This window comes from Bactrocera tryoni, unplaced genomic scaffold (assembly GCF_016617805.1).
Source record: "Bactrocera tryoni isolate S06 unplaced genomic scaffold, CSIRO_BtryS06_freeze2 scaffold_25, whole genome shotgun sequence".
Lineage (NCBI taxonomy): Eukaryota > Metazoa > Arthropoda > Insecta > Diptera > Tephritidae > Bactrocera > Bactrocera tryoni.
Window position 1 is genome coordinate 9,561,433 of NW_024395977.1, and position 25,910 is coordinate 9,587,342.

Below are 25,910 nucleotides of genomic sequence, written 5' to 3' on the forward strand. Positions count from 1 at the left end.
AAAAAAGAGTAAATATTTTCTGTCACCAATTTTTACAGAAAATGTAGCAAAATTTTAACTTTAAATTCCGACAATGTGTTAAGCTATGAACACGTGTTTTTTCGGAATATTTTCAAACTTTTTCACAGTTTAATTATCAATTATAATTTCATATTTTACTTAAGTCCACTTTAAACGTATTTTAAAAAATCACCGCTATCCTATATTAGATATCTGCATTGAGTTGGACAGCTTATGAAGATTATATAATACTCCGGGTGCTACAGTTAATCAGGATTTTATGGTCCTTTTCGGTAATACAGCTTCAGGATTCTATGGTCCTTTGGTTTTTTTTATTTGCTGCGAGTTGGGCGCCAATTATATTTTCGTGTTTTCAATCGGAATTATTATTTACTTAATATTTATAAAGATAGATGAATACAACTGAAGATAGATAAATACAACTTTTAAGTTTATGAGGATTCAACTCCTCTTGCTTATTGGCACTTTCATAATGATCGGTACAATGATTTTGCATTTGCTCGTAAGCTTCTGACGCTGTCATGATTCAACAACTAGCGTCAGTATTTTTCCACATTATTAGTACCGTTATGCATTTAATGTGCTGGAATTCCAGGAATGTGAACGTCATCATCACTATTTACTTTGTGGTTGATGCACGGTTCTTGCGTTTGACAGCAAAGCGTAAAAATTCTTACGTTATTCCAGGAATAAGAAAATGGAGAACAAAATAGATCAGTCAAAAGCGATTTCCAACATAACCCAGCATACGAAAATGGGTAGCAAAATCAATCATCCAAAGATGATACCTTAACTTATACATTGAATTATAAAAGATAACATACTATTCCATTGCGTCTTGACACAAGCTGGCAGAATTTTAAGGCCAAGCTAATTCAGCTCTCATATATTAACATTTCTCGTTACGTAAACGTTGAGTCGAGTGCCATCCGCCACATACATGGCTTCACCGACGCCTCAATAAGGGTGTATGGATGCTGCATATATTAATTCGAAGCCAATCTGCTAGTGGTATTAAATATGTGCTGCTTACTGCAAATCGGCAGCAAATCTTCTTTCGAAATTATGGTAAAGAGTAGCGCCTATGTTGAACCGACATTTCGAAAGAAATTGTCTTTTGGACAGACTCTGAAGTAGTTTTACATTGGATAAAAGCGCATCCTTCGTCATTACAAACCTTCATTGCAAACAAAGTGCATTGGCGGCATATGCCAACAAAACAAAATTATGCGGATCAAGTGTTTTGGGGTTGTAAAATGGACGAATTTATTAATTCGATATGGTTTGGCGGTCCACAGTTCCTCCTAGAAGACCCTGCATTATGGCCAACTAATAACCACGCCCAAGAAAATCCGTCATTGGACAGGATCTGACATCAGATGAGTTAAACTAGATTTTTTTTTTAATTGCACACGTGGTTATACATTCAGAATTTTAGGATGTTATTCAAAAATTGCATAAAGGTACCACCCTTCCCGCAAACTTGCAAAAACTCAACCCGTTTAGGAGGTCGCTTATTAAATGTGCCTTTCCCATAGATACCAAATTTCCGTTATTATTAATTAAAAGTTCGCAATTCGTTATGACCTATTTACGGTTCTTGCACCTTCGAAACGCTGGGGTTAAATCGTTGGTTGCGCTTCTTCGAGAACGCATATGGCTAATTAATGACCAAAAAGGTTACTGTAGAACCGTATGAAACTGCATACATAGTTTTCATTACAAGCCGAAGTCCCAAAACCAAATAATGGGAAATTTGCCAGTCCAAGAGCTTCGAGTACTACGGCCCCTTCTTAGACTTAGATTTTTGTTGTCCGATATACACAACTTTAAAATTACGTGGTCTAGCACCCGTAAAAACATATACTATGTTGCAGTTTTAGTTTGTTTTCCTTATAAAGCAGTAGGTACATTTATAAATAGTTTCACACTTGTCAACTAATTCATTTATTTTCGCCCTAAACAGGTTCAATGGTCACTCCAGAAGATGTTCAGCTATAACGCAACCAACTTCGTCGGCGCCGACTGCAAGCTACGCGGTCTGAAAGAGGCGTTTTCTTTACACCACCGCGGACGCCGCACTTCGGCGAATTATGGGAGGCCGCGCTGAAGTCCGCCAAACATCTAATTGTTCGCGCAATCGGCAACGTGCTGCTCACAGAACAGGAGTTACCAACACTGTTGGCCGAAGTGGAGGCCATATTCAATTCTCGGCCCCTATCACCTCTGAGCCAGGATCCCAACGACGGCGAGGCGTTAACACCAGCGCATCTGTTAACAGCGTGCTCCCTGCGAGCATTCCCACCCGCACTTGTTTACTTTAATCTATTACTTACCTTAATATCTCTATCTATGCGCCAAAGTGGTACTTACCCCTATATTCAATACATATTTATAATACAACTACTTTTAAGCCGGTAATTTAAGTTTAGGCAAATCAGATCGATTGAGCGGAATAAATAATTTTGTAATTTAAACGTTGACGATCGGACCTGCTTTTTAATTTTTCGAATATTACCATTTTCGTGATAGGCAATCAGGCTTTAAATTTATTCGCGTATTCCCAAGTATATAACTTCGCATCTCAAAAACGCTTGATATTTTCAGATTAAAAATGAAAAAACTTTTAGTATTTATAATTGCGTAACAAAACTTATTTGTTTTATTTAAGAAGAGAATTGATGTCTAGTCCTATATAGCAATGGACACGGGCGTCCTCAAGCCTAACGGTTAACTATGTATTCCTTGTTCCGTTTTGTGTCGTATTCGTTTCAGTGTTCCTTGTAAGCAAGACGCAGCTGACTTGCTGATATGATCTTGCCATGTTCTATTAAAAGTTGAAATATAATAATATAATATACTGTGGCTCGTGCCACAAGTACTCCCCTTTTTGGAGAATGTTATCAAAATTATTGATAATTTACTAGGAAAATGATTAGTAGTTCAGCGGAATCTAACGTGCCTCTTGGGTAACGGTGTTGATAAGATGGAATCGGATTCAGATGGGCGGTACGATGGCGACGAAAATCGAGATGTCCCAGGTTCAGATGACTCTGGTGAAGTTAATGTAGTAAGCGTAGTATTGTTGTCATCGTTGTTGTTCTGATCACTATCGTTGAATTTATCATCGGAAACTAGATAAACAAGCTTTAGTCGGTCGATCGAAACTGTAGTGTTTTCGCCTCTGATGTTTACGATAAAATATTTTTCATGCCTTGAAATGACTCGGTGAGATCCTTCATATGGTGAAGTGAATGCGTGATGTGGAGGGTCGCGACGAAAAAAAACGTGTGAACATGTCGATAATTCTTTAAAAATCAATGTTTTCCTCTGGCCATGTCGAACGACGGGTTGAGGTGCAAAGTCTGCGAAGTAATTTCTCAAACGTAATACTATATTGGATGGTGGCAAATCAGATCGTGGCGAAAGCGCTAGGAATTCACCTGGTAAACGAATTGGAGCTCCATAAACGAGATCAGCAGGAGTTGTGCCAAGATCTTCCTTCCAAGCGGAGCCAATTTCAAGCAGAACGATGGGCAACATGTCGACCCATGAACTGTTTTCGTGACAACGAATGGCATCCTTCAAGTAACGGTGAAGACGTTCCTCCATTTCATTCGACTGCGGATGGAAAGTGGTGGTATTTATATGTTTACTGCCAAGGAGACAAGCGAGAGCATTAAAGAGTTGGCTCTTGAACTGTGTTGCTTGGTCCTTTGTGATTCGTAACGGTACACCATAACGGCATATCCATCCTGCAAAAAGTGTGCCGGCAACACATTCGGCGTCGATACTATCAATGGGAATTGCCTCTGGAAACGTGGTGAATCGAGCGATGGTTGTCAAACAGTAGCGACACCCCCTTAAAGGTACGTATGAACCAATGATGTCCACGTTGATATGTTTAAACGTATTGTTGCGTTAACAATTTGGCAGAGGCTCGTCCTCCGGGATGACTAATGCTGTGGAGAGCGTCGAATATTTTCTTCCTCAGCGCGGTGGGAACGTATGAACGAATAATGTCGGTAGAAACGTCGCAATAAATTGGTTTACTGCAGTCTGGAATGTAGACTGGTCGCAAGTTTAGTGAATCTTGCCGTTTCCTTTGTATTCTGTGCTGAAGTTCCTCGTCCTCATCTTGTGCTTGAGCAAGTTTGTTTGAAGATACTGCTATTGAAATTACTTCGATACGAGAAAGAGCGTCTGCGACGATGTTGTCTTTTCCGGCTTTATGTTGGATATTGGCTGTAAACTGGCTGATGAAATCCAGGCGGTGAAATTGCCAGGGTGTCGTTCGATAGGGGTCCTGAGAAAAAGCGTGTAGTAAAGGTTTGTGATCCGTGAATATCGTGATGTGTCGTGCTTCGAAAATTTAACGAAATTTTCGTAAAGCTGCGAAGATATCGTGAAGCTCGTGGTCGTAAAGACAGTGTTTCCTAAGAATAGGTTGAAGCTTTTGGCTGAAGAAGGCCAATGGTTCTCAGTGCCGATAGCATATTCTGAGGCATCAGTAAATATTACCCAAGGGAGCGTTTTATCAGATTATGCAAATATTGTTGCTTTACGTAGCAATCCTTTGCATTGAATGAAGGCTGGATTTCTTTCTGGTGTCTAGAGGGCCGGGTGAGAACCTTTTATTGAAGTCCCTTGAATGTATTCGTGCAAGTGTGCCTGTAATTAGGCAGCGTTTTTAAGGAATTTACGATAAAAATTTATTATCCCACAGTTTTCGGTTTTGTATAGTATAACTATCTCTTTATCAGAAATAGGTAAGATTCCTTTGGCTGAAATGCGATGTCCGAAAAAATTTACTAAGGTGAGTCGTTCGAAAAGTAAGCGAAGATGACTGTGGTGTTGCGTAACATTTTTGGAAGCGATTAGGATGTCGTCTATGTATGGGAATATATAAACGTCATAAACGGAAATTCGAAAAGACCAAACGGTGTTATAATTGCAGTTTTGTCAACATCTTCTTTGAAAAGAGATATTTGATTAAAAGCGCGTACTAGATCAATTGTTTAAAATACTGTTTTGTTGGTTAGATTGGCAGTAAAGTCTTCGAGAACATGAACGGGATAGCGCTCTAGCAATGTACGGGCTTTAAGTCGTCGATAATCTTCGCCAGACTTTTTTGGAACTAGGTGGAGCGGAGATGACCAGGAGCTTTTCGAACGTTGAGCGATTCCTAGCTGTAACCTTTTGTCGAACTCTGTCTTGGCGATTTTAAGTTTGTCGGGAACAAGATTTCGGGCCTTAAAAGAAACAGGAGGACCCGGTGTAGTAGATTTGTGGTGCTGTGTGGTATGTTTTATTGGATGACAGATTCCTTTGAGCTTTGTCAGGTTAGGAAACTCCTTTAGTGTATCTGCCCATATAGAGTCGACGGGCAGTACTTTAATTTCCGAAATAATGTTGGCTACTGAAGCCTACATGCGGCTTTTAATCCAGCTATCGAGTCGATAAGGCAGCTATTCTTGAGATCAGGTAATATGCCGAAATGAGCCAATAATAAGTTTCGTTATGCTTCGTGGTGGCGCCATGTAAAATTTCGTCTGAGGCCAAAATTTAGTGATAGAATTATGCAACTATACGTATTAATCGTAGATCCATTTGCTGCTGTGAGATTATTGTTGACACGTTCGGACGGCTAGGGTGCGAGAGATTTAGGAAAAGTGCAGAGAGCCAGTATCCACCAGGAATTGGATATTAGTCGCGCGATCTGTTATGAAAAGGCGATTTGATTCGAATGAGGAGCCGTTAACCGCTACTAACGGTCTGACGGTAGGTTTCCCTGAAATGAGCAAGACGGTCGGCAATGTTTCGATCTATTGCCGAAATTTTGATGATACCAGCACGTGTGGTTGTTAGATGCTGGTGAAGATGTGCGCGAACGAAAATGCTGACGGGAACGGGAACGAGATATGAGCTGCCGCTTAAAACTGGAAGCTAGCTCGTTAATCGAAGCTTCGAGATGGGAAATGCGAGATTCGACTGCTGATGTTGTTGTTGGTCATGTATTTTGTCTGCCAGAGACGCGAGTTTATCGAAGCTCCTATCCGCTTGGGATGCAAGTATAAACTGCATTGATATCGGAAGTCTGCTGAGCCACTTAGTTCGAAGAATGTTGTCCTGAACGGTGTTGGCGAGGCTTTTGAATTGCGAGGGTTTTCTATAACACAACGTCTCTCAATGGAAAAGCTGTTGTAGTCTTGCTTCTCGAAAGAGCGTAAGGCGTTCGACCAGTGTCCCTTTCAGGCGAGTATACGGCGTTTCTGTGGGAACGTTCAAAAGAAGATCTTTCACTTCTGCGGCGGCCATTGCGTTAAGGTGTGAAGAAGTGTAATGTAGTGGTATTGTATAGTTGAAAAGTGTTGGCGTAATTTATTTTAATAAACGAGATGCACTGTAGCCGAAATAGTTAGCGAAATTTAAAATTAGTTTAATGAATCGAGGTAAAACAATTGATCACGTCGAGGTCACCAGTTGTGGTGGTAAAATTGGTAAAATAAACCAATTCATCCTCTTTGGCAAAGTAGGAAGTGAACTACTTCTCACGATATCTTGTCCAGGAGGAAGACATACCCGGTTAAAGTGGGTTTTTGATTTCTAGCCATTATACTGTACAAGCAACGCAGCACCGTTTTTGGGAAGATTCAAGTCTCTCACCAAATCATTTAGCTCTCCCTGGGAAAACAGTTCGAACTGATGTCATCCTCAAATTCAAAACTTGACTTGTCATTGGGTTAAACCGCACCGTCTTCGTCAGAACTTGGAATTTCGGTCCAATGAGGAATAGCTGATTGCAAATTATGATATGAAATTGAGTGATTCCGTTTTGAACTATACAACATTATACAAACAAAAGTAACCGTCACTAATATGGTTGTTCTGCCAATTTCGAAGGTTTTCAACACATCGTTCGCAGACTTTAGGAGGTTCCCAAACTTTATCCCGATCTCCAAGTTTTAAGCCAAAATACGCGAAGTATACTTTTTTTACAAAGTCCATAATATTAAGTTGTTGCTTTAATATCACATATTCGCCAAAAATATAACACAAATTGTCAGTCGAATGCACAACTCCGCACAGACGACATGGCATTATTTTGAAGATCTATAAAACAACGACGAGTTAATACGTTACCATACCACTTTCAATACTATCGGAGCGCGTACGTTCAGGTTATAACATGTTTATGATTGTTAATTTTCCTCGAACAGTAATCAAAACAAAAATGCACCTATTTATTTATGGCTTCAAGTTAGCCCGAAAAAAAACATTTTTTAAAATGAAATTTGCGTTTTGCAAAAAAATCTGACGTTCTGGAATTTGTTCAATGTTTTCATAGTTTTCAGAAATACCTATGAATCAGTTGAAAAAATCCAAATAGCTTTTTCATTGCAGACCTGTGTTATTTGTGCTCATGTACATGTACATAATATATGTGCAAGGAAGATGATATACTGTTTTGTGCAATCCTGCTTGTTTTTGTTTGACAAAGAACAAGGGGTGTTGCTGACTATTTGCCAATGTAGACTTTGGATAGATGTATTGCTACATACAATTGTATACATATGTATGTGCTAATATATATTTTTGTTTATTTTGATCAACTCGTTTTTATTTGTTTTTTTTTTAATAGTAATTTTCTATTACTAAAACAATCGGTGTTATTTTATTGTACTGTTTAATTATTTAAGGAATATTCTTCTTTACTGGCGTGGAAACCGCTTACCCGGTTATAACCAAGTTAACAACAGCGCGTCAGTAGTTTCTTCTTTTCGCAAGGTGGCGCCAATTGGAGATTCCATGCGAAGCCAAATCCTTCTATACCTGGTTCTTCCAACGGAGTGGAGGTCTTCCTCTTCCTCTGCTTCCCCAGGGGGGTACTGCGTCGAATACACTCAGAGCTGGAGTGTTTTCGTCCATTCGAAAGACATGTCTTTTAATTCGCTGCACTATGTCAATGTCGTCATATATCTCGTACAGCTCATCGTTCCATCGGAAACGATATTCGCCATGGCAAACGCGCAAAGGACCATAAATCTTTCGCAGAACCTTTCTCTCGGAAACTTCTATCGTCGACTCATCAGACGTTGGCATCGTCCATGCCTCTGCACCATATAGCCTGACAAGAATAATGAGTGACTTATAGAATTTTTGTTTTTGTTTCTCGAGAGAGGACTTTACTTCTTAATTGCCTACTTAGTCCGAAGAAGCACCTGTTATGATATTCTACGTTCGATTTCGAGACTGACGTTGTTGTTGATGTTGATGCTGGTTCCAAATAGACGAAATTACATACAACTTCAAAGTTATGACTGTCAACAGTGACGTGGATATCAATATCATCGGCATACGTCAGTAGTTGTACAATCTTTTATAAGAAAAAGTTCTGCAGCTCGAATTATTTTCTTCAGCAGCAGATTGCAGTATTCGCACGATAGGAAGACCCGTTGTCTGAAACCTCGTTTGGTGTCGAACGCCTCGGAGAGGTCAAATACCAAATTCAAACATCGCGGCATAAAGGCAGCTCCTTTTCGTGCCGTCGACAGCAGCTTTGAAATCGACGAAGGGATGGTGTGTGTGGATTCTCCTTTCAAGGGTCTTTTCCAAAATTTGTCGCATTGTGAATGTCTGGTCGGTTGTTAATTTTCCAGGCCTAAAGCCACACTGATAAGGTCCAATCAGTTTTTTGACTGTGGGCTTTAATATTTCCCACAATACGCTCGATAGAACCTTATACGCGATATTAAGGAGGCTTATCCCACGGTAGTTGGCGCAGATTGTGGGGTCTCCCTTTTTGTAGATCGGGCAAAGCACGCTTAAATTCCAAACGTTTGGCCTGCTTTCGTGCGACCATTTCGCCGTTTGAATAGTTCGGCCGGTAATCCATCGGTCCCGCCGCTTTGTTGTTCTTCAGGAAAATATTATAACAACGCTTTTTAAAATATTTATTACTTTATTTGCTTCAATTATCTTTGTATAATTAGCATGTTTATTTGACATGTCTGATAAACAAGTATTATTTATTTTTATCATACAAAATGCATAATTTAACTCTTTTTTGCACAATTGGACTAAATAAAATTTAGTTTCGCATTTTATTGTTTCACTTTCCAGAAGTAATTTTTCATCTTTTTATGAAACGGTTATTGCTTTAAATAACTTACAAATACCTTGTATTTTTGATATTTAATATATACTATTATTAGATTATTTTTGATCAATTTTAAATTCTGAAACATCAGTAATCATTCTGAACCATCAGTTTGATTTCTGCCATATATAAAATTAAGTGATTCAAAATTTCCAGTTTTGAATATATAATAGTCTGTATTGTATTGTCAAGTTCAGTAATTAATAGTTTGTTTGTTTGTCTTAAAATAGTCTTTTCGTTTGAGCTGCCTTGTTTTATTATTTGCGTAAATTCTGTGACTGTTTTAAATATTTAAGAGTTAGTTTTTAATTGTTTATTATTATTTTCTATTAAATCATTTACTTTGTTTGTAATTTTCATAAAATCATCATGGTCAGTTGTACCTAAAATCCATATCGTACTTAATTTTTTGTTATTGTAAATTTTTAATTGTCTTAATAATGTTTCTATTATTTCCATTTCAAAGTCTACACCTTTTTTTCCTTCGTTGGATTTATATTTTTCTATTATATTTACAAATAATGATAAATTTGTTAAATGGTATATTGACCAGTAATTTTCAAGAATTGGCACAACTTCTTCTTATTTTTCGTTTTCTTAACTGGCGTAGAAAACGCTTTCGCGGTTATATCCGAGTTAACAATAGTTCTTCTTTTCGAAAGATGGCGCCTATTGGAGATTCCAAGCGAAGCCAGGTCCTTCTGCACCTGGTCTTTCCAACGGAGTGGAGGTCTTCCACTTCCTCTGCTTCCCCCGGCGGGTACTGGGCGAATACTTTCAGAACTGGAGTGTCTTCGTCCATTCCGACAACATGACCTAGCCAGCGTAGCCGCTGTATTTTAATTCGCTGACAATGCGCAAAGGACCATAAATCTTTCGCAGAACCTTTCTCTTTCTTGTCATCGTCCATGCCTCTGCGCCATATAGCATGACAGGAAAAATGGGCCACTAATAGAATTTTGTTTTTGTTCGTCGAGAGAAGACTTTACTTCTCAATTGACTAATTAGTTCGAAGTAGCACCTGTTGGCAAGCGATATTCTGCGTTGGATTTAGAGGCTGACGTTGTTGTTGGTGTTGATGCTGGTTCCAAGATAAACGAAATTATCTACAACTTCAAAGTTATGACTGTCAACAGTGACGTCATTCGTTAGTTGATTGTCGACGCGGATTGACGTGCGTGCGCATCGTTGCGATATTTTCTTAGTGTATTTTTCGGTGATTTTTTTTTCGATTCCATTTTGTGCGGTCGTTTGTTTACGCAGTTTTGCAGGCACCGTTATTGCCTGGCGCGTGTGTTTAGCTTGCGGTGAAATTGTTTGTGCGATCGCGTGTTGTGAAGGTCGGGGACCGCGAGTGTTTCGTGCGGTTACACATTTTTGCGCAATTTTGTGCAATTTTTGTGTACCAACTTGCGGTAAGTAATTTAATTATTACTATTGTTTATACGGACAACGTGGTCATCCACGTTGTTGTTATTGGCGGAAGCTTCGCACGGTTCCAGTGTAGCTCCGTGTTGTTGGTACTCTTGCTGACTGAACTGCCTGCCAGTAGTTCTGTGCTGAGCATCTGGCGGTTAGTGGTTCGGTGTCAGAGGAGTCTGGACAGGATTGCCCTAAGGGTGCAAGCGTCTGTCCAGCGTTGGAGATTGCGACTCCTGTAAGGACCTACGGTCGTAACAGCGTTACCGTTTAAGCCCACGGTGCGATTCGGTACAGCGCCACATCGGTCGACTCTCGGACCGTTACGGGGACTTTGTCCGGCCGGCGGCCAATTGAGTGGCCTTAGTCCGACCACTGGTTGGGGTTGCGGGCTGTGCCACCGCGAGCACGCCATAATCGACCGCTTGGGTGGTCGTTGTTATTGAGCGGGCCCTTGCGTGGGTTGCACTTTTCAGCGCGTTCAGACGCACGTACCTGGAGAGCAGTTGCTCCAGAGTCTTTCTGTCCGTGAACCGTCTACGCTAGTGGTACGCCAGCGGATCAACTGTCAATGTGATTTACGTGGGTATCTGCCTGCGAAGGCTCAAATCCACGGTGCTATCTATTGCTAGTAGCACATAGATCAAATTAATGCGTTGATCAGCGCCCCAAAGCGTAAGTGCATGCACAACACTACACTCTGGAAGAAACCAGGGTATGAGTGCCGCCCCACACACATACACTTTGGTTCCAATCGGTTCGGGTGAAAACCAAAGGAAACACCCTAGCCACCTTGGTCGGGTTCGAGGCCCATCTAAAACCTCTGCCGTACTCTGGGTCCGGCACCCGGCCGCAGTGCGACTCCACATTGGACAATTGCCCTTCCTGCATTTAGGTGTAAACCACAGCCACCACGAATCTCCCCAAAGGGCCAAGACCCAATGAGCAGACTGAAGCGAACTTCAGGGGCGGCTGCTCCCCGTGGTACCATGTTTTAGTCTTTGGTGTGACCTGTAGCCCAAGCTTGCGCTTAAGCTACTGCCAGTCGAGCCCCCAAAAATTCCGAGGAAATCTTAAGAACCCGACTGTATGATTTTTTTGTTATCCCTTTCATTTTTGTGTTTGTTATATAATCGCAAACCCATTCAATGAATTTGATAGTATTTCAATATAGCACTTTTCTGACATCTCTCACCATGCCGACATTCAATAAACCAGACATGCGAATGTCGGACATAGTGCATTTGGATTTTAGTCGCCTCATACGACAGGCATGCCTTACCGCGGGAATATTCTTATCTCCCTCCCCGCAGGGAGACGCCAGCGGATCAGTCCGACTGAAGGGTTAGTTGGGAAGCGAGATGCCTCCTGGACGGAAGAGGAGGACGAAGGCCCTCGCTGGAAGCGGAGAATCCGCCGCTTCCACAGTCGTGGATGACTCCACGTCGGGAACGACGGTAAGGTCGCCACCGCGGAGTAAGGCGCGTCATGATGACGGAAGCGAAGCGGGAAGCGAGAGTTGTGGCGGGAGTGCCATCGTGGCCTCCGTCGAGAAGGTGGTTGCGCGTGCTGGGTCGCCGCGTAACGTAGTGGGCATTAAGGGAGGGAGCGGGAGTTGTGGCGGGAGTGCCAACGTGGCCTCCGCTGAGAAGGCGGTTACGCGAGCTGGGTCGCCGCGTAACGTAGGGGGTGTCGAGGGAGGGAGCGGGTGTTGTGGTGGGAGTGCCATCGTGGCCACCACCGAGAAAGCGGTTGCGCGTACAGCGTCGCCGCGTCATGAAGGGGAAATCGTGGGAGGGAGCGGGAGTTGTTGCGGGAGTGCCAACGTGGCCTCCGCAAACAGAACGGTTGCTCAACCGTCAAGGACGGTTGGCAAAGAAACGGGTGCCGGGCGTGCCAAAGAGGCCGCAAAAAAGCGGGAGTATTCGCGGGGAGAAGTTTTTGTTGGGGGGGGGGGCAGTCGGCCATGTTGCGGCTGCCAAGCGTATTACGGGGGAGCTCAACGAGCTGGTGTTTGAAGCCAAGAGCTTCGATAAGGGGACCGCGAAGGGGCTGGTAGAGCTTGGCTCCAAATATGAGGCGCTCTTGATGACGGTCATAACCGAGAATGCCCATCTTCGCGGTCAAGTTGACGCCCTTAGGGGAAGTTGCGAGGGACACTCCTCGACGCCGAGCAGGTCAATGCCGGCTCCGTCGGCACCGATGCCTGCGCCTCCTGCACCTGTGCTGGATGCGATCACACCGGTGATGCCGAAACCGGTGGAGACCTGGTCGGTCGTGGTGCGGAGTAAAGTTCCCACAACTTCCTCTAAGGAAGTCATTAATAAAGTGGTGAAGGAGGTGGGTCCCTCACTTGGTGTGAGGATCCACGAGGTTAGGCCCTTAAAGGGTGGTGGGGCGGTTATTCGCACTCCCTCTGTCCTTGAGAGAGAGAGTTGCGAATAACAAAAAATTCGAGGGAGGTGGGGTTGGACGTCTCTGTCAACCGGAAGTTGGGTCGTCGGGTTGTGGTCCAGGGGGTTCATACGGAGATCTCCCATGAGGAATTCATGGAGGATCTACTCCGGCTGAACCTCAAGGATTTCAGCCCGGCGTCCCAGAGGACTGACGTGAGGATGGTCAGTCGCCCCTGGAAGGTGACCGCTGACGGTAGCACCAACGTCGTCCTGGAGGGTACGGACAAGTTGATGTCCGCCCTCTTGGAGAAAGGTCGGTGCTACATTAAGTGGTTCTACTTCCGGGTGCGACCGGATAGCCCCGTCACTGGCTGCTTCCGTTGTATGGGATTTGACCATCGGGTGGCTGAGTGTAGGGCCAAAGCAGATGTCTGTCGGAGGTGCGGTCAAGAAGGCCACAAAGCTGCCAGTTGCGTCAATGCACCCCATTGTCGCAACTGTGAGTTTAAGGGTAGACCAGCTGGGCATCTGATGATGTCAGCTGTCTGCCCTATATATTGTGGCCTTGTTGAGCGCGCCCTCGCCAGACACTGATGGGAGGGATTATCCAGCTCAACTGTCAGGGCTTTTATGCCGTAATGTGAGAGTTGGGGTATTGCATGGTAGAGGGTGGGTGCAGTATTGCTCTACTCCAGGAGCCCTACGCCACCAATGGTGTGGTTCGGGGTCTTCCTGGGGGTTTTAAGGTCTTCACCGACCTTAGAGCTAACGCTGCAATAGTTGTGAATAATCCACACTACGATTGCGTAGTTGTGGATTCTTCACAACTGGGCATTTGTGTAGCGATAGAAGGGGAGTTCGGTAGGATGATCGTCGCCAGTTTATATTGTAAATATAGCGAGCCCCTAGAGCCCTACCTGGGCTACATGGATAAGCTGCTACTACTTGCGAGTAGCAGTCCATTTATCCTAGGGCTGGATGCGAATGCCTCGTCCTCGATGTGGTTTAGTAAGGTATCCCGGCATTCGTCTGGATACCAAAGCCACAGTCGAGGCGAGGCATTAAGCGAATGGGTGGTGGCTAAAAGCCTCCACATTTTGAATGAGCCGAGTGAATGGTATACGTTTGATGGGCCTGGGGCGAAAGAGACATTGACGTGACGCTTATGAATGAGGCAGCAAGTAGGGCTTTTAGCTTTAGATGGGAGGTAAAGGGAGGGTGGGGATTGAGTGACCATAATTTGATTCAAATTATGGTTACCCCTCAATCCCTCCCTTGCCTTATGAGAGTCCATTGCGGCGATGGCGTACCGCTGGTACTGACTGGAACCAATATGGACTCTCGGTTAGGGAAGCGGTATTTAGCATACCGCTTGAGAGTTTGAGAGTTGGGGGTTGACGAGCAGATTGCTCGTCTATATGAGGTAGTGTGGGGGTTAATGATAGGGTTTTGGTAGGTATGAGTGTTCCAGACTTAGTAAAATTAAATGGTGGACGCATGAGTTAACCTTGAAGAGGAGGACTGTCAGGCGATTGAGGCGAAAGTTTCAACGCGCCCGGCGGTCCAATTCTGATAGGCTGTCCCAGCTTAGGTATGAATTTAGTTGTGCGGTTAGGGAATATAAGGAGATGCTGGTGAAAAGTAAAGAGGAAGAGTGGAGGAGTTTTGTGAGAGAGAATAGGAACGACCCCTGGGGTCAGGTCTATAGGATCTGCCGGGGTCGTAGGAGGGAGGATATTACCTCTCTTCGCGTCGGTGACACTCTGTTGTCGTCGTGGAGAGAGTGTGCGGGGGTTCTGTTAGGTGCGTTCTTTCCTAGGTCGGAGGTGCTGGTACCTCAAGCACAAGAGGTGCCAGTCCCTCCATTAGATGATGGGGAGTTGGGGTACGCCTTTGGCCTGGTTAGGTCTAAACGGTCCCCAGGTTTTGATGGTTTGAACGGAGAGATGTGTAAAAGCTTATGGAAGTTCATTCCGGAATACCTGGAGGCCATTTACGATAAGTGCGTCTGGGAGGGATACTTTCCACGCGAGTGGAAAAGTGCTAGGGTTGTTCCTCTTCTGAAGTCCCCTGATAAGGTCAGGAGCGATCCTCGATCTTATCGGGGCATCAGTCTCCTTCCAGTACTTGGAAAAGTGCTGGAAAGGGTCATGGTGGAACGGCTTCAGGAGCTAACGCGGGGTATGTGGTCGGATAGGCAGTTTGGGTTCAGGAAAGGACGCAGTATAGAGGATGCGTGGTTCTACGTTCAGAGTGTCGTTAGGGAGGATGTCAACAAATATGTCCTCGGCATATTTGTTGACTTCAAGGGCGTTTGATTACCTAAGCTGGGATCGAGTGGTGCAACGGCTGGAGGAGCTTGGCTGTCCGGAAATTTCTCTTTGGAGGAGTTATTTTTCGGACAGAAAGGCCTCTCTTGTCGGTATGAATGGGAGTGTGGGGATCGGAGTTGTTCGAGGCTGCCCGCAGGGTTCCATCTGTGGTCCATATATTGGGAACCTTATGGTGGACACTCTGCTTGGGCAGCTCGAGCCACTCTGTAAATGTTGTGCGTATGCGGACGACCTTCTTCTTATGGTCGAAGGTCGCTCGAGGTCTGAGCTAGAACGGGCGGGAGGAGATCTCTTAGAGATCGTTAATTCTTGGGGTTTAGGTGTGGGGGTCGACATATCGATGGACAAAACGGTGGCAATGCTGCTGAAAGGTAGATTGTCATCGGGTCGTCCACCGATTGTCCGTGTGAACAGGGTCAGCATCAGATATGTGACGCAAGTCAAATATCTGGGACTGACCATGAGTGAAAGGATGTGTTTTACTCCACACTTGGCGAGTGTAAAGGAGCGACTGCAGGCAACTGTAGGCAAAATACGACGGATTTTGAGGAGCGATTGGGGTCTCGGACGTCGTGCTGTCCGCACCATATATCGTGGCTTGTTTGTGGCCTGTGCCACTTATGGAGCCCTGTATGGTGGGAGACAGCCACGACTGTCTGGGGTCTCAAAAACTCCTCTCAATCCAGCGTTGCATGATGCTTGCTTGTTTGCCTGTATGTCGCACCGTCTCTACGGATGCGATGCAGGTCTTGTTAGGTGCACCCCTCTTGACCTGATTGTCATACAGCGTGCTGTTGCATTCAGGTTAAGAAGGGGCTTGAGTGTGTCATTGCTGCGGAATGACTGGATTTCTGACGATGATGTGGAGAGGGAGGGATATCTAGGGAGCAAGAGGCTCCTAGATGATAGGGTTAGGTGTAGGTGGCAAGAACGTTGGGACAATAGTCCTAACGGCCGAGTGACGTACGAGTACATTCGGGACGTGGGGTTCGTTAGGATAACCCAGACTTCAGATTTTGTCTGAGTCTGGGTTTCCTGCTTACAGGGCATGGGCCTCTGAATGCATTTTTGCATCAGAGGCACCTTTCGGATACGTCGGGGTGTTTTTGTGGGGCGGGGTTAGAAAATTGGTCGCATTTGATTGCGGAGTGCCCGATGTACTCGGACATTAGGGATTTGGGTGGTATGGGGATTAGCTGGACTGATGGACAATTAGATGTTAGTGGTGTGATCTCCACTAGTCGGAATACCGAACAGTTAGGGTCGTTTGCGCGTGAACTGTTTAAGCGGCGAAGGCGGTTAGCTGGAAGTTAGGGTTAGTTTCTGTATGATTGGTGTGTGTAAGTGATGTGTGTATGGGGTCCAACCCTGGCCACCAGTCCAGAGCCGTATGGAAGCTCAACTGGTAGTAGTTTCGGCTACGAGGTCTGACCGGAGACTTAATTCTGGTACCACGGGAGCAGGAGCCCTTGGAGTTCGCTCCAACCTGCTCGTGCGGACTGGCCCCTCGGGGAGTATCGTGGTGGTTGTGGTTAAAACCCAAATCGCGGGAAGAACTGACTTTGTCAGTTGAATGTGGAGTTGCATTGCAACCGGGTGCCGGACCCAAAGCACGGCAGAGGTTTTAGATGGGCCTCGAACCCTACCAAGGTGGTTAGTGTGTCCATTCCACACTGCCAATTGGTACTGAAAATGCTTTGCATTCTCAGGGCGCTGATCAACGCATTGATTTGATCCGCTGTGCTTTTGAGCGCCGTGGAGTAAGGCTGTCGTCAGCAGGTGCCTACGTAAAACACACCGGACGTTGTCAACAGTGACGTGGATGCCTAGTCCCGAGTGTGACGACTGTTTGTTTAATGAGAGGAGATATTTCTTGCCCCCGTTCACCACCAGACCAATTAACTTAGCTGCCTTATCCATTCCTGGAGAAAGCAGAACCAAGGGCGCGGTTACTAAGGCCAATGATGTCAATATCATCGGCATACGCCAGCAGTGGTGCGCTCTTGTAGTTTTTTAGCACGAATTATTTTCTCCAGAAGAAGGTTGAAGAAGTCACACTAAAGACAGTCGCCTTGACTAAAACCTCGTTTGGTATCGAACGGCTCGGAGAGTCCTTCCTGATCCTGATGAAGCTTTTAGTGGTACACAACATCAGTTTACGCAGCCGTATTAGTTTTGCGCGGATACCAAATTCAGACATTGCAGCTCCTTTTCGTGTTGTCAAAAGCTGCTTTGAAGTCAACGAAGATGTGGTGTGAATCGATTCTCTTTTCACGGGTCATTTCCAAGATTTGGCGCATGGTGAATCTCTGGAGTTGTTGGTTTGCCAGGTCTCAAGACACACTGATAAGGTTCAATCAGTTTGTTGACGGTGGGCTTTAATCTTTCACACAATACGCGATGTTGAGGAGGCTTATCCCACGGTAGTTGGCGCAGATTGTGCGGTCTCCTTTTTTATGGATTGGGCATAGCACACTTAAATTCCAATCGTTGGGCATGCTTTCGTCCGACCATATTTTACAAAGAAGCTGATGCATGCTTCTTATCAGTTCTTCGCCGCCGTGTTTGAATACCTCGGCCGGTAATCCATCGGCCCCCGCCGCTTTGTTGTTTTTCAGGCGGGTAATTGCTATTCGAACTTTTTCGTGGTCGAGCAATGGAACGTCTGCTCCATCGTGATCGATTGAGGAATCGGGTTCGCCTTCTCCTGGCGTTGTGCGTTCACTGCCGTTCAGCAGGCTGTAGAAGTGTTCCCTGCATAACTTAAGTATGCCCAGAGCATACCATCGCATTTCTTGGTCGGCGGTGATGTCTGCCTTCACTCTAACGAGGACATCAACCAGCTGGGCAGCGGCACCTTCCCAATTAAGGGACCGGACCTTCCAGGTGCATGCCCACATATCGTAGTCCTTATTTCTTTTGCCATGACCGTCATCAAAGGGGGGTCTTTCATCCAAGGCTGGTTGTTATTTTTCATTAGGGGTGTTTTTTACGTGGCGGGTCCCAAACTCAGCGCGCAACGCTCGCTTTAGCTCGCTTTCAAACAGATGTTTTTAGGCCCCCCAGAGGACACTTGGCCAAAGATCGGGAGTCATGAGCTGCTTGAGCCATATGTAAAAGAATCGTTTCTGGCCTCTCCCAATTGAATGGCGATCAGAGAACTTTCCTCACTTCCGTGAACTTCTGCACATGACTCCATCCTCCCCTTAAGGAATACTACGATCACATTTTTATCAAAATAGTTAAAAATTTCATAATTTAATATATAGTTCCCAGTGTAGAGTATAAAGCCGGAGACAGATTCTATGCCGAATTTATATACATGTTTATAGAGCGGGAAAACGTATTCGGTAAAATGGCTGTTTTCTGTATGCGCTATTATACACAGGGTTTGCCTTGAAAGTAAAAGGACTGATTTTCTTCCGCCGCGACTGTACTTCGAAGCGTGCGCGCATCGACTAGATTTTCGCGCGACGTGTTTCTGTGAGTAGTGCAAGCCGAAAATGCAGCGCTCGTTAGAGCAGAGGTACGTGATTAAGTTCTGTGTGAAACTCGGTAAATCTGCGACAGAGACGTTTGAGATGATCAGGCAGGCTTACTCAGATATTGCTTTAGCAAGAAGTGGTGTGTTTCAGAGGCTCTGCATTGACGCAGAAGGAGCCTACTTTGAGAGTTTTTAGGGAATTGTAAAGATTATCTAAAAAAAAATTTTTATCGACTCAGTCATATTACTTTGCGGACAAGGTCTGTATGTACAAGTATGTATAGTTATGTACATAAGTATGTAAATAATCAATTTAATATTGAGTTCTAATATGTATGATGGTATATGTACGTATTAAAAGGTGCGTTCCAAAGTAAATAGGACTTTTTGCATCTAGCGCCCCCTGGTGGCGCCATCTATATGTCGACCGGTGCATTAGAATCTGCTGTCTTTATCGAATGTCCAGTAATATTTCATTGACATTTCATCTACTGGAAGTAAAGTTATTGCGTTTTAAGTGTCAGTATATTTGTGTTATCGTTGCGAAATTGAGCTTCGAACAAAGAGTCGACATTAAATTTTATTTTAAAATTGGTAAAACTTTTACCGAAACGTTTCAATTGATGATTGCCTTTCCCGTGTGCACGAGTAGTTTCAATGTTTTTTAAAGTTTTCGTGAATAGAAGGCACCGGACGAGGCGAAATCCAAAAAATCGCACATGGAGAAGTCAAAAGTGAAGACAATGCTGATTATGATTTTTATGATTCCAAGGATACTGTCCACGAAAAAACATTATTCTACCTTGGAGTTTTGAAGCGTTTGGTGCACCGTATCCGACGTGTTCCGCCCAAATATCGCAAAGATGAAAGTTTGCGTTTGTTGCATAACAATGCATATTTGACCAAAAATCACACTTGAACCATTAAGCACTCCCCGTATTCACCTGATGGCACCGAGCGACTTCTTCCTTTTCGGAAAAATGCATTTGCCCATGAAAGGAAAGCGTTATGCAGACGTAGAGGCCATTCAAATGGCTTGCACCGTCATACTGACGGCCATACCGGCCAACGAGCTAAAACACTCGTTCGACATGCTTTTGGACCGTGCAAAAAGCTGTATTGAACTGCTTCAAGGAGACTATTTTGAATAAAATAACCTGATTTTGCCGAAAAAACCATTTGTTATGTTTTTTTTAAGTCCTATTTACTACTAAAGACACCTTGTAGTTTTGTTCACCTAACGGTTGTACGTATCACCTAAAATTAAACGAGATAGATATAGAGTTGTGTATATAAATGATTAGGATGACGAGAAAAGTTGAAATCTGGTTGACTTTCTGCCTGTTCGTCAGATCGTCCGTGCAAGCTGTACCTTGAGTATAAATTGAGATAGCTTGATGAAACTTGGTATTTAGGCTTCTTGGTACAAACAAATTTCGATTTTTAAAATATTTTAAATTTTACCACCGAGATGGCCCACTTTTTGGTGAAAGTCAATATATCAGAACCCAACCAACCGATTTCGACAAAATTACTAAATTCGTATTTTATATTTTGAAAATGCCCGAAATCGGGCAACAACCACGCCTACTTCCCACATAGCACAATTTTAAATTCCACTCGATGCGTTCAGTTTCCAATACACAAATCAAGAAGCAACTAATTTAATAGGATGAAAATTTGCGCGAATAATATCTTTAGTGTGTGTCACCTTGTGACCAAAAATTGCTTAAACGAATAAAAACTAAAACAAGCCCTTAGTTACCGAATATTTAGACCCCGGTACCTATAGTTGACTTTTGATGGAAAATGTCGATCAGTGCGTGATATATATAACTGAAATTAAGGAATTCTCTTACATTGAGATGTCTGTATGTCAAAAATAATTTAAATCGGACCAATATATTCCCTATATACTTAGTACATAGATTTTCGATCTTCCGGCTGGCTTTGTACCGCTTATATCGGCCAATATGTGAGTTATCCCAATGAAAATAAGAGAGCGTGTTTTGCTCATAACAATATATCTTTGTGCCTAAAAAAGATACATTTGAGCTAAAACTTACACCTTAAAGTATTTATCTGGGTTGCAAGTTGCAAGAGTATAGAATGTTCGGTTGCACCCGAACTTAGCTCTTTTGTACTTGTTTATTACAAGTTTTATATCAGATAAAACTGTAATTTTAGTCATACATATTTACATGTATTAAACTAAAAGGAAAAGGACATAATACGCTTACTGGGTACTTTGTATGATATGTTTGGCAGGGTGTACATATGTATGTGCCTTAATGCCTTTTGCGTTTTGTTCTCATCCTGTGCTCCAGATGGCTACCTCTTTGTGCTGTTTTTTGTTTGAAAGTGTATTTGTTTTTATTGATCGCGTCCGTTTGTTGCATTTTTGTGTTTGGTTTATTGTTTAGGTGCTTTTACTTTTCGATTTAAGTTTTTTTTAATTGTACAGTTTTGTTTATTTTGTTTCTATAAATTTATGTTTTTGTTACCGCAATTTTGGTTTTTGCACATTTAGAATGTTGCCTCTATATACATACATGTATATGGTATTATAAAAAAAATAAGTTGAAGCTTGATTATAAATACGAAACGGCTTTTGCGACTACCAATATATGCATGGAAATGTGTACATATTTTTGCCGAGTCACCACACTTTTTTAGTTTATTTTTGCTCCACTTTGTTTTTATACTCTTGCAACCAGATGCTATAGCGTATTATAGTTTTCTTCATCTAACGGTTGTACGTGTCACCTAAAACTAAGCGAGATCGATATAATGTATACATATAAATGATCAGGATGACCAGAAAACTTGAAATCCGTTTGACTGTCTGTCTGTCCGTCCGTGCATGCTGTAGCTTGAGTATGAACTGAGATCTCTCAATGAAACTTGGTATACAGGTTTCTTGACACAAAAAAAATCGAGTTCTTAGATGGGGGTAATCGGACCACTGCCACGCTCATATATTGCCATTAATCGAAAACATAGAAAATACCATAAATAAAGATATAAAGCTCTAATTTGATCGCAGTACCAAAGGGCACCTATGGGCAAAATTTTTTGACAAAGTAGGATTGGTCCCGCCCTCTTAAACCACTTAAGCTACAACAACCAAATTTGCTAAGTACAAATCCAATAAGAACTTCTACCGACAGTGTGAAAATGGATGAAACGGAGCGCAACAAATCCATGACTAAATACGCCAGAGACATTAAAGACAAAAAAATTTTATCAGCGAGATGGTATCAGAGAGCTTTATGGGAGGCTGCGTGAATATATGACAATGGGCGTGGTAGCGCACACTTTTTGGTGAACTCCCGTATCTCGGGACCCGAAATTTTACACGACTTGTTCAAGTCCCTAATGTTAATATTATGGGCTCAAGTTTTCAGGGAAATTTTTTTTGGGTTTTTCCAAGGAAATTTCATGAGGGGATTGAAAGAAATGAATAGTTAAAAAAAAACCCTAATGTATAGTTATTATAACCGGACACCTCCCATGACCGGTTAAATTTCTTGAAGCAACTTTTTCAGCGCACAGGGCATATTTTAGTAATATTTTATGAAGGGAAAAAATTTCATAAAACTGTGTAAAGAAAAATCGGTACAAATATTTGGTCAACTCTGTTAAAAAAAGTTCAGTTCTTTATCATTTTGGTAAATCGTTTCGGTTATATGAATATAACAAGCATTTCTAAACACAAATAAATTTGTAAAATATAATTTACAACACTAAACTACAACTTCTGTTCATTTTCTGACTTTACGAATAAATTTAAATTTTAATTTTATTTAAACACAAGATTATTACATGCGCTTATTAGAGGGCGAGGCCACACCCACTTTTTAAAAACTTTTTAACCAAAGCCTGACAGACATACAGTCACTCAGAACTTAACTCTCGTCATACTAGGTCTTTGCATCCTACTAATAATTTAAATATACATATCTTCATATCTATTTCGATTAGTTTCATTTGATACAAGAACCCGTTAGTTGAACGAATCTATTATACATGGTGGAAGAGTGTAAAAATATAAAAAATCTTTAGAATGTAAACTATTCGCAATAGAATGTATATATGTATAGAAGACTTAAAAGTACAAAATTCGCTTACCCTGCTGTTCAATACGTTCTTTGTTTGGATCCGTCCAACTAATAAACGCAACTGCGTACCAATCACCCATTTGTGGACCTTCAATTAAAAGATGTTGTTGTTTTTCATTGGACTGAAACTTCAGACTGTATGTTTTAGACCTGAAAATAGAAACTCCTTTATTGAAGCTTGTTTGTATACCAAAAAATAAACATTAAAGAAAATGTTGAAGCTTTAAATTCAATTTTTAATTGAAGAGTTTCTTTAAAACGAGGAAAGACGAAGAGATCGTGACGGATATCGGAATAAATCTAAACTATGCTATCTTACGTCTAAAATACACGTAATCGAATGGTAACTTTTCAAGATCCCGGGCACCTTTGTGATACTTAAGTGTACTTTTACTTGAAGTATCGGTCAGTATCTGAGTTTTTTACAGGGTTTCACCGAACGAAAAACGGCTAGCTTCAAAAATTTTTTTCATATATTGTTTTGTTTTTCCAAATATATTACAGAATCATCAAAAGTAAATATGTACATGTTTTTATTGAACGAAGGAAAAATCAAACAAAAGTGAAAATTGTACTTGTGAAGCCGTTTTTACAAAAAATGCAAATATTGGTGATTGTCCATTTTACGCATCTGTAACATCAACCACCCCAGGATAAGATTTTCTATTTGTTTTTTCTTTCTACATACCACTTGCTCGCCTGGATGGATTTGTTACATTTTTCACAAATAGAGTATTAAAGATGTGGCACATCTCACCTAAGAACTGCCGAAATTTGACTAAAAATTTTCAAAGACTTTTACACCAGTATATGCGCCTGACTCTGTACTAAAAACACCGTGAAGTGAATAGCGTTGTTCGTTCGCACAGCGCAAACAAAAGTAAATGTTTGACTGTGTTAGGTCACATTTTTTTTATTTCAGGCAGGGTTCTCATTTACTACTCCGTAGCAGCAAAATTTCTAAAATTATTGCTATGCTATCGCTACCGCTCTCACTTTGTCGGGAGCCGCAGCATAGCCTTATAGCATAACAATGTAAAGTATGTGCTCTACTCTGCTCCGAGTTTTGTTAGGTAAAAACTATAGCTGGGCGGGAGCAAAAATTAAATTCTGCGCTATGCTCTGGCGTAGCGGTAGCAAAATTGGGAGCGGTAGCACAGCGGAGAACAAATGAAAATTTTCATGTGCTACAGCTCCCGAATGTGTTTGTTGTTTTTTTTCTTTTTTGCTATTTTCTGGCATTTACAAGTATGGTACAAGTTGGTATATAAAAGAAAGTCGTTTATAACTCAAGAACGGCTGAACCGATTTGGCTTAAAATTGGTGGGGAGGTAGTTTAGAAGCAGGGTAAGGACATAGGATACATTTTATCTCTTTATGCTAAATTCAATACAGCTTATAAATACAAAAATTATATTTCAAATCATAAGCATTTGTTCAAAATTTATGTAAGAATCATTTGAAAATTTTAGTAATTCAAAAATAGAAAGAAATAAGTAAAAATTTTCATTTCCAAACATGCTTAGTATATGGGTTAAACTGATTTTGCTTCTTAATCAGGTAGTTTTTTTTTTAAGACGAGCCTGTCCGATATATTTAATATCACAACAAAAAATGGCATTGGAATTTTCAACGTCAAGGCACTGCGGATACTTTGCTAGATTATTGGTCAAGGACGCAAATGCATTCATAACAAACCAAACGCGATATCTAACGTAAAGATAAAGCGGAATAATTGGAGTGTTGATAAAAAGGTTTATTATAATTTTAGATATACAGAAATCTTTTCGATTCTTTGCAATATACATTGAAGTATGTATATGCGTACAATTTCAAAGTGATTCTTCCTAAAAAATTATAAAATTACTAAATATTGGGAATGGTAGAATAGAACTGCAAATACACAGTGCAATGGATTAACACATTCGCGTAAATTGCGGGAATTCCCGTCATTCATGTTTCCTTCAATAAAACAATTGCGGGAATTCCCGCGCTATATTCCCGCAATTTCTTCCGCACATATAAAAATGCCATAAAATACCTCTGATCCGTAGGAATTTAAAGATAAAAATCAGGATTGTAGTGTATTTTCTATGGAAAATTTTTACATGCCTCGGTCCAGTTCTTAATGTAAATATTTAGGGCATATACCATCACCAGTCGGTAGCAAAAGACGTGACAAATAACTTTTGTTTTATACATTTTGCCTTAGATGCGTATTTTAGGCGCTAGGTAGACAATTTCACGATTTTAGGCGAATTTCCGAAATTTCAAGGCCGGAGTTGGGGTTGAAGATGCAATCCGATCTCAAAACAAAAAGTTGCATTGGAATCAGGAAGTACTAAGGCAACTTTTCCGCACTATTAGAAATCCCGAATCGAAAAAAGTCCGGAGTCGACCCACCCTATTGGGGAGTAACCATAATTTGAATCAAATTATAATCACTCAATCCCCATCCTCCCTTAACTTCCCACCTATGTCTGAATTTGGACTCCGACTCCAGCTCTGAATGTATTCAACGCAGGGCCCGCCGGGGGAAGCAGAGGAAGAGGAAGACCTCTACTCCGTTAGAAAGACCAGATATCTCTTACAAATTTTCACAAAACTTTATTTTGAAACCTTTGCACAGTTCCGATATACTAGTATATCGGTGCAGCGCATCCCCAAAGTTGAATTTCATATATCTCAATTGGTTTCAATATTTCCCTATATAAATATTTTATTTTCTGTTGTTATTGGTGATTTTCCCTGCTTAGCCAGTTTGTTTCATTATAATTAGACTTTGGCTGTGTAACTTTCTGTGTCAGCTCCAAAATACCAAAATATTTCACCGAGATAGAATATATTAGGGGATACATGTAAATAACATATAACAGAACATAATGTTCCATGAGTTTCATTAAGGACATACAATCTCCAATATACATATGTATATGGTGACAAGTCATTTGGTTTCATTTGAAATTTCTGATATTA

The 25,910-nt window shown here is 42.0% G+C and overlaps 1 protein-coding gene across 1 annotated transcript in view; it reads right to left on the minus strand.

Moving 5' to 3' along the window:
* Positions 1–14,276: 14,276 nt before the first annotated feature.
* Positions 14,277–25,910, minus strand: part of LOC120780692 — a 32,680-nt gene continuing 21,046 nt past the window's right edge. The window contains exons 3-4 of the mRNA XM_040112956.1: positions 22,945–23,084; positions 14,277–14,410 (exon numbers count right to left, since the gene is read on the minus strand). Of these exons, the coding sequence (XP_039968890.1) occupies positions 14,277–14,410; positions 22,945–23,084 (274 nt within the window). The remainder of the gene's footprint in view (positions 14,411–22,944; positions 23,085–25,910) is intronic.